The sequence below is a fragment of the Amblyomma mixtum genome, chromosome 9 (genome assembly GCF_055824585.1).
Source record: "Amblyomma mixtum isolate Tamu chromosome 9, ASM5582458v1, whole genome shotgun sequence".
Lineage (NCBI taxonomy): Eukaryota > Metazoa > Arthropoda > Arachnida > Ixodida > Ixodidae > Amblyomma > Amblyomma mixtum.
The window spans coordinates 78337256-78353895 of NC_143020.1; the positions used below are offsets into that span (position 1 = coordinate 78337256).

Below are 16640 nucleotides of genomic sequence, written 5' to 3' on the forward strand. Positions count from 1 at the left end.
TTCTTTTCGTTTATTTCTAGTCTTTTCTATAGAGAAAGGTTCACTAAACTACCCGGAGCATTTCTATAATGTAAAGCAGCGATCTCCGCATGTGGCGCCATACTACGGCGAGCAAGAGAACAGAACTGTCCAGAGCGTTCTTGATGACAACCCAGTAATTTTACTAGCAGTGAAAAAATAGGGGGCGCGCTAGCTGAAGTGGCCGCATTCTGATATGGCTACAGGCTTCATCCTCTGCCGTTGCTGCAAAAGCACGCGCGGATAGCGGCGCTTATCTGCCAGGCGCGTTTCCTGGGCGACAATCAGCTCCCCGACTGGAAACGGTCGGCGGCTGTTGGCTTTGCGTTCCGCCTTGCTCGCTGCCGCCTTTGAGGGAGTACGTGGCTCATAGAAAAGTGCGGAATACGGCGCAGAATGCTGCAAGCCAGACGACTCCACCAGCTGAGCGTGTGATCAGCGCCATAAAGAATTTCTACGCAGCAAAAGTGGTGAGTGGAGCGATGAGCAATGAAGCCGAGTAACGTCCGCCTCCCTGCTCGCTTAAAATGGCGCGACGTGTGCTGGCGTTGCTAGCTCCGCTTCAATTCCGCGTGTAATTTATTTATTTATTTATTTATTTATAGAATACTGCAGGCCGTTAAGGCCCAAGCAGGAGTGGGATAAACATACAGAGAACTCCGACGACCAGCAGAAGACGACGCCAACAGCAGAATTCAGTAGAAGTGATACGGAGCATGAATATAAAACAATCCTAGCTTGCACTGTGATGGCGTGCAGCACAAGAGTGAGGAAGTATGATTGTCAGGGATCAGAAGGGTTTCAAGTCGCGGGCACTTGTTTACAACGGGCTGTTGTAGGAGTGCTATTCGTACAGGGACCGAAGGTTAATGTGGCGAGACGAATTCCGCTGAAGCGCTGCAGAGCGAACAAGATCAGGTTTTCAGGTTTGCAGCCGGACGCAAACGGTGCCAAGGAAAGCAATCGTTTACGAGCAATTGGCGATTTGCTGGACGTAAAGGACTGGTGACGTCGCACAATCAGTATGCGTACAGTAATACTGATGGGGAAAGATCCGGACAGAATACCCGAGGATAGGGTAAGAAACAGCTTTGTTTGTTTCGAGCTATTCTGGACTAGACTGGAGCAGCGCGCGCTTGAGTCACAGTAGTTGTCACCGATATTGCCTGTACGCAACAAAACGGCAATCCTGAAGCCGGAATTCCTCCAACTGTAACTAAATTGCTTTTGTAGATATCAGCCTAGGCCAATAAAGCAACGCCCTCCCTAAGCTCAAAGTTTCGAGTCACTGCCGATTAGCTTTTGTAGGAGTTTTGCTTTGTCAAGGTTATAATTTGTAGCATTTTATTTTTTTTAGGCGGAAAGGAACGCTTTGGGCTTTGAGGCAGCATGCACTGATATCAGGTTATTGGAATTTTCGCTGCACTTTTCGAGAATCCACCTCAGTTATTCATTGTCGATATAGATCTCAAAATAAGTGCCAGGTTGCAAAATGGGAAAGTATATCCACTATAACTGCGTAGAGCTAACTTAGAGCGGTTCCTGTCAATTGCGCAGGTGAAAAAAAAATTGCGTCAAGAGTCATTGGAACAGAAAATGTTGCTAATTAGTATACGTGAATTTGCGTTAAGAAACACAGCAGCCAGAAAATGTTGCTAATTATTATACGTGAATTTGCGTTAAGAAACACAGAAGCGAGAGCACTTGGGCTGCGTATTCGTCTAACAATGCATGAGTAATACACCTATTGCCTGCGGAAATAGCTCCGCTTCATACCCTACCATGTATATGCCTATTATGCATTCGGCTTCTGATCCAAATATCGCTGAATCTTATCGCGGCTTCGGCAGCCCTATTAAAATGGAGGCGAAATTCAAAATGCCAGGGCAAGTTAAAGGCCAGCTAAATTTAATTAATCCTTACCCCTGGCTCTATGTCCTTAACAGTTTGTGTTGCTTGGGTAAGTTAAAGGTCAGAAATGAAAAATAATTATAATTACGTGCTTAATGTCTCTTTTTAGAATGTTTATGCGAATTGCAGGCTGTATCTGCAACACCTAGATTAATAGTTGTGAACGCACTTTTGGGGGCTACGTATTGCTTGGGCTGTACTTTTACACTGTATTTACTACACGAAACACTTGACTTAAATTAACGGAAACCTAGAGTGAGAACCATGGCATAAAAGATGTCAATTGACTTGCCAATGCAACGTGTGCACCTTAACTGGTCACAAAGTAGGCACCAATTCGATCGCCTCTTGCACGTAGCTCATGCGTGCACCACTGGGCCGAAATCTTCGCGCATTGAAGAAGGAAAATTGAAAGCAAGGCATCGAGTTCGGAGGAAACTACACAGTTACGAATGCCGCGACGGAACAAGAGATTAGATGCCTAAGGCGCGGCGGGGGATGAACTGAAATCTGCGAGATACTGTACAGAAAACAAAAATGCGATTAGCGCGGCACCATCTGGCTGCGCTGATTACATTTCTTTTAATCGCGCGTGTGTCTAGGCGATAAAAAAAATGACGCTACATTAGTTCCTGATACTATTCGGGACTGCTCAACTGCCACCATTAACGAATCTAGAGCCTTCTTACAACCCAGGTATAAGCGCGAGCCGCCTCGGTGGGTCATTGGTTATGGTGCTCGGTTGCTGACCCGAAAGACGCGGCTACGATTCCGGCCGCGGCTGTCGAATTTCGATGGAGGTGAAATTCTAGAGACCCGTGTACCGTGCGATGTCAGTGCACGTTAAAGAACCCGAGGTGGTCGAAATGATCCGGAGCCCTCCACTACGTTGTTGATCATAGCCTAAGTCGCTTTGGGACGTTAAACCCCCACAAACAAAACTAAAGCTGCGCGTTGAAAAGAAATATGAAGAGCAGAGCACATTTGCGCAACGGTGTTCGTCATTCTTTTTATAATACAACGAGCGCGACCAAAATGTAACGACATAAAATGCATCTTCGCAATCTATTTGCAGTGTCACGCACTTTCGGCACTGAACTTTTAAAAAGAAACACATTTTCTAATCTGCGTATATTTCAGGCAGATAACTATTCGGCTAGTATTTTCACCTAGACCCGTTGTTCTCTACAGAAGATCGTAGATAGGATCGCTATCGCTGTCGCATGCTGTTTCAACAAGATATATTTCACTTTCACCCTCCTGTGGACGATGCTCTCATAGGAATCTCGAAGCTGGTTCTTTCAAGCTGATTTCATTACACTGCGTTCGTAAATGCTGCTTGAAAAACACGACCTCCAATTCAAAGTAGCTGACTGCTTCCGTATTGTAGCGAACGCTCCGCAGTGTGTCATTTGAAGCACCGGTGCAACTGCAAACACTCATCCACAGAACAGATTTAAAGACTAGTTTTCTTTGTGGTCTGTAATATTCTCATCATTACGCTTTAAAGTTGTACTTAATGGAACGGTTGTGCGAACATTCATCACTTGCATCATCTTTAAGTTTTTTGGACTTATTGGTCCACTGTACGCGTTGAAGGAATAAACGTCACCCTCGCAAATCCGATAGCACGGGAATCACACGCCGAGTCAAAGAAAAGCCGTAAAGAAAAACTCGCAACCTTCTAAACTCAAGAAACAGATGTGGGATCAGTGCAGTCTCAACTTCTCGAAAACAATAAATTAGTGGCGTTTACACACTTGGTAATACAGATAATGAGCGCCAGCTATGGAATTTCAGTCCCGTTTCATTACATTTATTGATTCTCGATACCACTCGCGCAGGCTGCTGGGGCCTTCCTCCATAATTCTTGTCCTCGGCACATCTGAATCCTTTCGAAAGTCAGATCGCGGGTACAGAAGAAAACGGTGCTATAGCCATGTTATTAAGGGGATGCATACTTCTGCTTTCGGAGCCTCACCCTTTGCTCCACTGCCCGCTCTCCTCCTTTTCCTTACCGTTATGGAGCCTCCATACGTTTCGCTGGTCGCGTGTACTAGTTCTTACAGTTTTATAGAGCTTAGGGTGGTCGACAATTCTCCCCTTTGCAGCTGCAAGGTAGAGGCCACCTCGAAGAGAGAGAGGCATGATGTTGAATCCTGTTCGTTAGGAGTTCTTTTCGTTAGGAACTCCTGTTAAAAGTTCCTTTAGTTAAAGTCTTTCGCTCCGGCTTGGCTGTTTCTTGCGCTTCTCCTCCAGCTTTGAAGACTCTATCTGGACCATTAGCACATAGATTCTTTATATTTGCTTTTCTTCAACACGTCAGCTGCGGCGAAGAAGGCATGCGGGTCATTGTCTTTCGTGTTCGCCACGGGCTCTTCAGGATTGCAAGATCACTTATATCCAGGGAATATCCCAAACAGCACAGGTAATCACCCCTGTATTTCAAATTGACGGTCTCACTTCGGTTCTTTGCAAAACCGGCCTTTGCCAATGAATTTCCAATATTGGGCCAATTACCAGCGCTGCTTGGTATTCGCCGTGAGAGCTCGCGTTCTCAGATGCGCTTAATTTTGTTCGTGGTTCAGGAAGAGGCCTTCCTGATGGGTGTTTTCTGCCTAAGAATGCCATTGTGAAAATAAATAGCAAAATCTTTATTTTTTTCGTGCTGCTCTTGATACGTTAATCGCGCTTCACTGCGTTTTATTTTTGGTTGGTTTGTTGGTTTACTGGGGCTTAACGTCCCAAAGCGATTCAGGTTATGAGGGACGCCGTAGTGAAGGGCTCTGGAAATTTCGACCACCCGGGGTTCTTTAACGTGCGCTGACACCGAACTGTACACGGGCCAGTAGAATTTCTCCTCCATCGAAATTCGACCACCGCGGCCGGGATCGAACCCGCGTCTTTCGGTTCAGCAGCCGAGCGATGTAACTGCTGAGCCGCTGCGGCGGACCGATTTATTTTTGGCTACGCTAGCCTTGACACATGCATGTGAGCGTGAATCGCCACATTGATTGAAGGCATTATTGGCAAGTAGGTTTTTCGACTACAAAGCTGAAAGTTCAGTATTTTTTCTTCTAGGTTGCACTTTGTCATGCTTCTCAACTTTTGAGTAGTTTCAGTATTTTGCTTAGCTCTGTTGACAAGATAATCAACTCGCGCGAATTGTAACACCTTTTCCATTGATCCTTACTCAACCTGTAATATTGCTGAAGGATTGCGGGATTATCCTTGAATTTCTTGTAGATAGCTAATAACTGACCTGAATTTGAGACACCGTAACCTCTAATATAAATCCTATGGGTCATGGGGACAAAATACATGGCCATGTAGAGGAGAACACCACAAGTACAGTCAACGAGGAAAACTGGCAACTTAATTCTAGAAATCCTTGTGGTTAAGAAGGCGTATATATGCTTCACACTCTGTGAATTTTATGGCTTTCTTTTTGCTCTTGCCAATAGTATTCACTGATTTCTTCTTGCTGCCTCTTGCTATCTGGCTATGAACTCAGACTCATGTTCGATATATTTAAATTGGATAGTGCCTTGCCTGTGTGAAATTCACCGCTCTTACTTCCTGCTTACCAGAAGCTTCATATCGTGATCATCTAAAGGCACTGTTTTTCTAATACTCTTTCCCTTTGCTTTCTTTCAGTTTCGAAACCAGAAAGCCCGCTTCGTGACATGGAAACGTTAACAGCATTGCACTAAGGGATCTACACAAGAAAGGGCATAATGGCGGCATTGGTGATGTACCGGGATCTCCCGGGCGGTCCGAGAGAGATAAAATTTGCCGACGAGATAAGCCGCCATGCCCTGTGCGGGCAATGCCGCATGTTTTCCATGTCCATGTACAGAGACCCCAATGGCCATGTGTTCTGCGAGGACTGCCTGGAAGCGCAGAGCATGCTATATGGCAAACACCACATTTACTGCCAATACGACGGAGAAAACATCGATATTTTCATGGTAATGCATTTGTGTGTTTGGTTAGAGCTGTCGCATCTATTTAGGCGGCTTGCATTTTATGCGTGTCAATATTACATTTGCTGTGAATTTAATAGACGCACTATGACGCATAGATGCAGAGCAAGAGACATACTATGCGTCTCTCAGTTTGAATATAAGCGAAGCACGGATGTACGTGAACGGTCAGGTGTAAATTAGCGAGCAGTACTTTTAATATGCACTCCCAATTAAGTATTCCACATAAAATGCCTAGAGCTAAGATTATAGCCTTTCGAGCCCACGTAAAGCTACCTCGCGGCCTAGAAAATAAGGAATTCGGAAGTGTAAAATTTTATATTCTCGTAACCGGAGATTTGAGTTTGGCCGAATTGTAAAAATACTACTCAATAGAGCAATCGCGTCCTCATCGCGAATTTAAATCTCTCAATTAGGTTGTGTGCAAGAAAACATGCTTTCAGATATCAGTTAAGAAAAGCATGCTGAATTTCCTTGAGCAATCATCAAGACGTTATTACCATTTCTTTGGTACCAGCAGCAGTGCAATATCTCCGGGTAATCACCATTGTAACGTGCAATGCATTGCCTCTTTTTCAATATTTCGTACTTCGGTATTTTGCTTTTCCTCTTGAAAGAAATATCCCAGTGCGATATGGACCAAATAATTCATGTACTCTTAATCTTATAATGAACGTTTCTCAAAACGTTGTGGAAGGTTGTTGGCGGCTTACCTAAGATTGCAGCACCTTGAAAGTTCAATATTATTGGCTAAGTGTATACCATTCTAAAAAATGACAGTTGCTACTGTGCTGGACGTTTATGTCAATTCACTTAACCTTTTTTTTTTGGCGGATGTCCTTTTTAATTTCCTTTTACTGTCTAAGCGTGTCTGCAAATCCCTAATTTCCACAAATGATCACCAAGTTCTAAAGCTTCCTAAATGGAAAATTGGCAGTCCGCGGTTTCTGATGGCTTCCGAAGGTCAGGTGAACGCTTCATCTATTTCTATGCCAGCTACGTTGCTGGCTTCAGAGTTTAGGCATATTGGACGCCTCTGAATGTTCACATGTCAACAGTGTGACGCTCCAAAGGGTCACGAATAATTTTGCGCCATTTCCCGAGCGGCTGGCATAGCCGGCAGACCTTCCTTTTAAAGCTTGAGCTTGTTGAGGATTTGCGGGATCGCAGCGTAGCACCAGAGCAAGATGACCAGCGTGGCAGGCTTCTAGTTCCGAACAGCCCAAGCCGGGCGTGCGCTCCGAGCACCCGCTGTCCATCTTTATTTTCCTCTATCGCGGGAACGCCGATCTCAGCGCCTGCGCTTTATAGCGTCGCCAGGCGCTATAAGCTCTATCTATTGCGGTTGAAGGGGTGTAATGTGACAAGCCGGTGAGGCAGTCAGGCTCAGATACTGTCCACCTTCTGAGCCTTACTGTCCACCTGTCCACCAGATACTGTCTACCTTCTCAGACACTGTCCACCCAATGGTCCACCTTCTGGAGAGTTCATACCGCGTGTTCCAGCGCCTCCAGCGACTCCGTGATAACTGCGTGCCAGTATAATGTTCTAATTTTATAACACTGTAGTTCCACTAGCTACTTCACCGCGAAGGGATTTCGGCGCATGCCCTTTTCCCTGTCGCCTTCTCGGCCGTGGCGGAGGTCGGAGATCAGGGAAGTGGCTAGGAGAAGGGTGGCAGTCGGTTGCACCGGAGATCTCGAATCTGTCGAGCGAGCCCGTAGGCCGAGATGCTTCGGAAGCCCCACCGCACGGCAGGTGCTTTGGCGAGGCTCCCCTAAGCGGAGTGCTCCGAGTATGAGCTCTTGTCCCCGAAGGAGCATGTTGAAAATGCGAGCAAAGCCGGCGCCTGCATTCTCAGCCCAGCTACTGAGAACTTTAACTCCACATCGTGAAAGAAAATGGATTTTAAACTTCTTGGCCCCATTATTCATGCATTTGTTTTTGATTCTCTTGTACGGGTATGGAGAGGTAATGCGAGAAAATAATTTCGCCCATTTCCTTTGCCATCCCTGTGATAATGGGGTCTTTTCTATCTCCCGCCGCGCGCTCGCAGTGCGCACGAAGGCCAGCGAATGGGAAAGAATGAGAAAAATAAGAGGCGAGGGTTTTCTTTTCCATGTGTTCAGCTGGCCGGCATAGAATTGAGAAGACGTCTCTAGACAGTACCATAAAAAAAGCTTCGCAGGTCATTCGCCATACCAAAACACAAAACTGCGAGCCTCTAGCATTTAACTGAATTTGTCGCCTAGAGCCTAGAGAAATCTGGATTCGTCGCCTAGAGCAAATATCAAAGAAATTTTGTTTTTACATTTTCAATACATTGGATTTGTTTTTCTGAATGCGAGACACGCCAGTACCACTTAGAAGTGCAGGCTGAACGCGATAGCTAGATAGTAAACGGGTCGCCTTTTGCGACGGCACGGTGGGTTCGTGTTGACGTTTCCTCGTACATAAAAACAGTTGAGCACACACAAACACCACTAATTAGTTCCTTGCAGAATATGATAGCCTTCATGTGCACATATGTAAGATTACTACACGTTCATCTCGACTCAGAATAAAGAATGAAAATTACGCAGCACTGATGACTAGTACGATGAAGCAACGGAGTTCTCCAGTACAATGAGTACAGGCCGGTTTGTTGAGGTTGCAATTTGTTACAGATGTACGAAGACCTCGATACCGTGACGATGCTTTGTGACCAGTACGTGGAATGTCCAAACAAGCGACACTGCGGAATGGACCTTCATCTCAAGGATCTGAAGGTACGTGCAGTCATTGCACAGGGGCAACGAGCGTTATACGATTGTACAGCCTTTGGCATAAATTTGGGGCCCACAGCGCAGGGATGCGGTGCGAGTGCAGGCCGAATGGCGGCGCTTCCTTCATCCAAGCCTCCTTGCTCCGAGGGTATAAAGGGTGAGGGGAAGATAGTGCCGCGCTGGTTTCGCGGAAGTTTGTGCGGCGTTCGCGTTGTCGATCCATTCGCTGTAACTCTGGGCGAGGGCTCGTGTACCTAGCCAGGCGCAGCGCATGACACAGCAGTGTAACTCTTCGGGCACTCTGCAACAGGCGCGCTGCGCGCGCCTGTTACAGAATGCCTGAATTTTTTTTCCAGCCATAAGATCCGAGAACTTACCATTTTTCTGATTGTAAACCCCACGCACACGCACACACACACGCACACGCGCGCACACACACACGCATACGCGCGCGCACACACGCGCGCGCACACACGCGGGCACACACACGCTCACACACGCACGCACGCACGCACACACACAAGGTCACTATGCCAGGCGCACTGTACGGCCTTTGTCAAAAGTTTGGAGAGTACGACGACCGTGACAGAGGCGGGAGCACTGCTATCTGTGTCCAAAGGTTCTGATGTGTGGTGCCCTGTGATGAGGCCTCATGTTCTTGTTGATAACAGGGTCTCGTGAAAGCAGGGGCGCCTATCCGCGGTTTTTGCATTTGCCGCCGTCTGAAGGAAGGCGTTCCGCTTATCTAGAGACGCAGTTTGAAGCTAACGCGAGCATTTTGAGACGCTCACTCTTATAGGCGACGTTAAGCCGGTTCAAAGTGCCTTTCATCGCTTCTTAATAATAGACCTCAAGTGGCGCATAACTGTGTGAGTTACGGCCGGCAGAAGCTCTCTACTTCTTAAAGTGTATTAAATTGCATAGTACGCAGAGCAAATGAGATCGCCTCTTTCCTGGTGTGGTTTTGGAGTGCATAGGGCATGGGAAGCGTCAGACGCACTCATCTGGTTCGAACATTCACAATCAGTTGCCTACAGATGCCTAACATAACGTAGGCCACCTGCGCCGTTTCATGTCAATTATTCCTGGAGAACTGCACTGTTTAATAGTGAACACCACTCTTCGCGCTGCCGCCCGCATGGCAGCCGGCCTAACGTCGCCTAAAAAAGTCAGTGTATCTCTGATGGCCGCGGAACAAAATTCTCACTGCTTCTCCCGATACGCTGAGCACGCTTGCTGAGCAGGCGGCAACTGTGTTAATGGAGGATGTCCACCCTAGCTATCCGAGGCCCTGTTATCAGCAGGACAACGACATGAAGAGTGAGATTCCTCCTAAAACAAAAACCTATCACGGAACCGTCGATCGCCGATAGCAGTCCCCTGCCGCTGCCACGGCAGCTCTACCCTTGACCCAGCAATTCTGCAAGGGGCGTACACAGTAAAAATATTCCCACCCTTAAAAGCGCTACACTAAAGGCGGCACCTATTCCATACCCTTCGTTTTTCCTTCTTTTTTTTCTGAAAAAGGCTGCGCACGATTAAAATTGCACGGATGCAAGGATGTTGTAGCTCACTCGTGTGCCATGGTGTATGAGGTTGTAGAGGTGTTGTTTGACGGTTTGAATATCTTTCTTTTGAAGTAGATTAACCAAGTTTGCTTTTAATATTATGCGAGCTATTCTAGCTTTTCATTCAGTGACACTCGGAGATTTCATTTTTCAAGCAATTAGTATGCTTTTCGCCCCCGTAACATGATAATTAGCTTAATTATTTTAGTTTAAGTGCTAAGCATCACTGACCTCAATTAAGGCCTCGCTAAAATGACATATATAAACTCAGAGAAAGTATGACCGTCAAGGGTAAGTAAGTATTGGGCACAGCAGGGATGTCTTCTGTGTTCAACTACATCGCCTCAGTAGCTTTGTATATCTATTTGCAGGGACGCTTATGCCTGCTTCTGTTCCTTAGGCAAAAATACGTGACACATGTTAGCTTCGCGTTCCTGTACGAGCGGGTTTGCTGAAGACTGGCCTCCATCAGCCAGCTTTTTATTTTTTTTTACTGTGCAGAAAAAAATCACGCCATGAACATCATGTAGACATCACTGTGACTTCAAAGAAAACAGGTTCATATACGTCATTAAAAACTCATCTGGGCATCATAATGATAGTTTGGAAATCTGTAACTCCAGTGCAAAGGTAGGCAGGTCGTCGGCAGGTTTTTGTAGGGAATGTTAGCTTCTCTTCATGTCTGCATGCAAAAAAAAAAAGACCGGCGCCTTTTAAAGCCATCAAAACCTATGAAGCTGGAAAACAGTTAGAAAAAAAGCGTGCGAGTGTAACGATCAACCCCTTACTGTATGGTTGTGACAACCTTTCTTTGCACCCCTTTGGGAGGGTCCGAGTTGACTCGAAAATGCGCCCTTAAGGCTGCAAATTTTTTTAAAATGTACAGTCTTTGTCAAAAGTAACCAGGCTGCATGGTTTGCTTCTAGCTTGTATAGTAGAGCCCTTGTGGGTTTCCTAAAGACCAAAAGTTGTTGGAAGGTAAGAAGAGCCCCAATGCTTACCTTCAACGACCATTTCAGCCTCTGGGAAGCTGTAAGGGCTCCACTGTACGAGCTAGAAGCAAAACATGCAGTCTGGTTACTTTCGACAAAGACTGTACAGTGCGCCACACATAGTGGCATCTAATGAGTGTCTCTGCGGTGCTCAGAGAAAAGCAGATGTAAGTTCACGGAGCTTATGGATGAAAACCAACACATAGCCTCGGTAAGGAGCATGAAGAAATCTCGAACCTCCCAAGTTGCAAAAGATGAAGCCGGCTTGAAGCCGTCTTTTCATGATTTGATCACGCGAGGAACGTATCACGGCTTCGCCCCTGTAACGCGAAACAGTTTTGTCGGCTGATGTTTGCGCACCGAAAAGCAAAAACAGCTCAAACAATACAATGACAACAGAGAAAGACAAAAACATGCGCTGACTTCTTTCTCTGACGTACTTGTTCTGTTTGTGCTGCTTTGGTTTTTCTGTGATGAACAAATTAGCCCCAATTTTCACTAGCGTTGTGGCAGAAACGCGGCAATAGAGCAGTACGTGTTGCAGCATAGGCCGCCGGCGTACATTGGGTAAACTCGCATTGACGATGAAAAAATTGAGGACGTGTGTGACTGGCTCCCTGGGAATGGAAACATCAATAGCGCTGTCAGGTACGTGGCGGCGGTGCCCACCTGCCAAAAAACTGGGCTTTCGCACGTTTACAGAATTTAGGTAAAAGTTCAGTTTTTCGTTGTAGTCAGGAACGAAGCATGATAGCCAAAACGCCCTATCAAATAGTTAGATTTTGGCCGCCAGCAGCAAAAAGAACTTCAATATAAATATTTTTAAACCATACATAAAGTAAAAATGGCATATATGGTGCAAAATATAATCAGCCACTCACGTCCATGTCGAAACGACTGGTACGGTGTTGGAAGATTGAAGACCTTTTAAGAGTGACATTGCCCATTACCCTTTTTCTTTTTTTTTGCATCGAAGTGTTAGAGATTGGAACATTCGGCCACGAAGTACTCAATTTTTTTCAAACGATGCTCCATTGATTCATTCAATTATCTCTTCTTGTTCGGGCACTAAAGTTTGTAACCCCAAGAGAGAAGCCCCACGGATGATGGAGGCATAGAATAAATTAATATTTTCGTGGTTTCTTACGTTACCGAGCCCCATTTAATCGTCATGCATTGACTATAAACGATACTAATGCAATTAGACTGAAAGCTATACACTGCCCTACAGCAAAAATGCCTTGCACGTTGTTACTAAAGCAGTAGTACTAAAAAGAAGCTTTCCTTCCAGGGATTACATAAACTTAATTCTGCACATCAATTCAACTCGATCTCTTCACCCTGCTTCATTATTGCGTAAATGCCCATGTGGCAAAACGGTAGAGGCACAGTCATTCGTGAGACAGAAAGTTTAAATCACAAATGATGTGTGCATTCACATGCCGTTGACCTCTCGTGATATTCTTCGCTTTTATACTTATCCCAATTATTGTGAAGGAACACACGCTCCTTGAAACCACGATTTATTCCAAATATTAAATTTATGTCGGGACGGCCCCCTATAGACGGGCCCCCTATAGACGGGCCCCCTATAGACGGGCCCCCTATAGGCGTTTACGAAATGCGACTGTATTAATTTGTTCCATTGAGAAAGAGCAACTTTTACCGCTTCTAACTTTTGTTTTTATTGTCTGCGGGCAACCTTTTCGCCTGTTCAATAGGAGCAGTAATTATGTGCGCATACTTTTGGAAGCTCAACAGTAGATTTGTTTTCTCATATTTTGCTACAAAACTGGTTCATTGCAGACTCACTATATAGAATGCCAGGCAGAAGTAAAGTGCCCCAAGTGCGGCGATGATGTCCGATCCAGTGAATGGGAGGAGCACAAGAAAGCCTGCGAACAAAGAAGGGGTGCCAGAACGACTTCAAAGGTGACGACAGTAGACATTTGCTTCTTAAATTGGTAAATGCAACCTATTCCGAGCATGGCCCGAGCGATGCCCTAGTTCCCTAGGAAGCGTAAAGTATTCTGATACAAGTAACGTGAAGAATTGATTATGTTCGTCCTCACAAGGTAATAGGCCTGATGCGGGAAAGAAGTACGTGTTATTGGAAAGTTGAGAAGGGTATGAATTCATTTCTCGTAGATACAGTGAATCAGTCCGCATAGATTTCCATGGGCCCGCAGCAGATGTTTGTGTGCCCTGTGCGACGCACCACGAACACCGAGTACCCACACTATGCCGTGTGTGGCACCGTCGTGTCCCGGGAAGATGCGATCGTGGTGGTTGAGGCAATGCGGAGTGTCTGCACCTTTAAGGGCACTCGGTGAAGGGGACACACCACTTTGTCCCCATCTTCCTGTATACGGCGCTTTCGGCCTGATCCTACCGGGAGAAACTGGCAGTCGCCTTTTCTTGCTCTCCGCCCCGCCGCGGTGGCTCAGTGGTTACGGCGCTCGGCTCCTGACCCGAAAGACGCGGGTTCGATCCCGGCCGCGGCGGTTGAATTTCTTTGGAGGAGAAATTCTAGGGGCCCGTGCACTGTGCGATGCCAGAGCACGTTAAAGAACCCCAGGCGGTCAAAATTTCCGGAGTCCTTGACTACGGCGTCTCTCAGCCTCAGTCGCTTTGGGACGTTAAACCCCAATAAACCAAACCTTTTCTTGCTCTTCTTTCCGTCTTTCACTTTAATATCTTCTAACTGACAACTTTCCTCTCCTCCTCCCTTCTTGTTTTTTTTTTCCTTTTTTTTATGGCAGCTAGGGCTAACCTGGTGTGAACTACCCTGAGCGTCCCCATATGTGGTTATAGCTAGGATGTACGGCCGGGGTGGCCAGGAATTGCTTGCAGGTTTCTGTCCCGTCCCCTATTCGAGCTTAAAAATGAGTATGTGGCTAGCATTAGGAACAAAAAGTTTTTTTTTATGGTTTCCCCTGTCCAAAAAAGCTAGCTTTCCGAAAAGAGGCCGGAAAGAAGGTTACTTTTTGTATGAAAGAAAGATAGCAATCCCCAATTCCATGTCATCCATAGTTAAGTGGAAGGTGAACAAGGAAGAATCATATCCCTATTCCGTGTATTGAAGTACTTGGCACATGCCTTTGATTTTGGGCACGGGGTATCTAAAATGATCATTGGCGACTTACTACTGGAACCGTGTGACACTGAGCTGTATTCAAAACTCTCAAAGACTGTACCCAAAGGAAAAATCCTTTTCTCCGTCACTTCACACCGATCTGTAAAAACTGTCCGAGAAGTACTTTCAGGAATCAATTTTTCCTCCTCGCTGAAAAATAAATGCTTGAAGGTCACACCGACCAAGATGTCACAGATGTTCAAAAGAGCAAGATCCGGAAGGATATCAAGGAAACAGGCACAAAACACTGTATTCACATTCAATACCAGCAGACTGCCTAAAAAAAATTAAGTGGGTGACCGAAAAATAAATGTAGGGCCATATATATCTTTATACCATACCCGCGGAGATGTTTTAGTTTTCATAGGTTAGGCCACGGCTCACAACTTGCACAAATTGCACATCAAAAGATCACCCAGCTGAGGAATGTGACGCCGCCCCCCTCTGCAAAGTGTGAAGGAGATCATGCTTCGTACAGCATAACATGCATGCAGCATGCGGCATGTTCAGCTTGGCATTCTTCATACCACGCAGCAAAATGCAAGAAATGAGCTCACTGGAGGCACTTTCCAGGGCTGCCCAGAAACCAGAACCACTGCCACCTTGATATACTTTTCTTTCTGTATGCGATTTTACATTGACACTCATGCACAAAAAGAAAAACTCCTCAGGAATATATACAGCAAGATATTTTTGTACTGAAGGAAAAGTGCAAAATGTACACACATTTCCACATGCCCGGGCAACACAGGTAATCGGCTCAATAATGGAAGCGTATCGGCAACAGCCGTCCTACAAAGGACCAGCGTGAAGCTATCCATTTGCAATATTGGACCGATTTACTGTGCTGCTTGGGTAGGTGGTTCTAAGAGGATTCAAATTTAGTAGTGCGATAGCAGAAAGATATGGAAGAAATTGCAGCCTCAGTGCGCTTCCATTTTCGCAGCAGAACGCTACGGTATTGCTGTAGCTGTAAAAAAAAACTGCAGGAAAACATTTAAAACGCTATTATCTCCACTGACTCCCTCAGCGTGAATAATGCATTCAATACAAGAAATGTAGTGCAATCGATATGAAGAGACATAGTACATAACTTAGTGAAAACTGAAGCACAAGGTCGACAAATAAAGTTCTGCTCGATCCATAGGCACGTGGGTATCAGCAAGAACTAGAACGCTGATACATGTGCTGATGCACGCGCCCGTATTGAAAACGTTAGACAAGTAAACACACCTCAGAAAGACTACATGAAGTTTGTAGAAAATAAACTGAGCGAAAAATGGCAGGCTGCGTGGGACAATGAAGTTAACAAGCTGTATTCTGTAAAGCTCGTCCTGGGTGAATGGAAGACTTGTAGGCACTATGAATGTTTTATAGAAGTAATTCTGTCTTTTCCGCATTGGACGCACACACCTTACACACAAATTACTACTGATAAAACAAAAGAAGACTCTGTGCAAAATTTGGAAGTTAACTTAAAGTTAATCACAATTGATTCTCAAGCGCGAAAGTAAAAGAAGTGAGAAAAAAGTAATTTATTCAATTTTTGATAAGAGCATTCTTTTTCACGCAACGCCGCTCTTAGGTGATTATTGCGATTTTAACATGTCTGGTGTTTTTTGCTTTTAAAAACAGGCAGCCTTTTTGAGCAGCTGTAAATTTTGACCTACTTCTTCGCTTTACTCTATGATAACCTCAGCGTCAATCTCATTCCTGAGGAGATGTCCGAGTTTTTTTATTTATTGGGAGCACCCAGGTAATTGCCCTGCCAAGGATGGTCGCTCAGGTTTATCGACATTCTTTAATGCTGGCACTACTAGCCATTTCTAAAAATTTATTCGGTATGGAAACAGTAGGCAGCACAAATTACTTTTTACAGCCTCTAAACTATTGTTATTTCTCTAATTTTTACAAAATTTCAGAGGAAACAATTTTGATACAAATTGAGCTCGGCGCATGATAGCCTTACATGCTTATGCACCTGTAAACCCAACACAACAACGCAGAACACATAGTTCTTCATAGCACTGCGGCAATATAATCCCTTTTTTTGCTGCGCTTGCAAGCAACATCGGCATTCGCGTTAGTTTAGGCACCTGTAGTTTGTTCAACTGCAAACTGTCTTTAATAGAACCGTTAGAGTTTCGTTGGGGTCCTAGCTTGTAATATAACTGCTACTAATTTTGACTTATGTAATATGCATTTTAAAGACTTCAAAGCCCAAGTTTGCTTGCAGAGCACAAGACTGTTTTGGCCAGCGGCTC

At 45.3% G+C, this 16640-nt stretch overlaps 1 protein-coding gene across 3 annotated transcripts in view; it reads left to right on the plus strand.

Moving 5' to 3' along the window:
- Positions 1–223: 223 nt before the first annotated feature.
- LOC149329813 (uncharacterized) overlaps positions 224–16640 on the plus strand; it is a 65070-nt gene continuing 48653 nt past the window's right edge. For 2 of the 3 annotated variants that reach the window (XM_089560504.1, XM_089560505.1), the window contains exons 1-4: positions 224–488; positions 5587–5900; positions 8582–8683; positions 13047–13172. In XM_089560504.1, the coding sequence (XP_089416630.1) occupies positions 5667–5900; positions 8582–8683; positions 13047–13172 (462 nt within the window). In that variant the 5' untranslated portion in view covers positions 224–488; positions 5587–5666. The remainder of the gene's footprint in view (positions 489–5586; positions 5901–8581; positions 8684–13046; positions 13173–16640) is intronic. The other variant, XM_089560506.1, reaches the window with a different exon arrangement.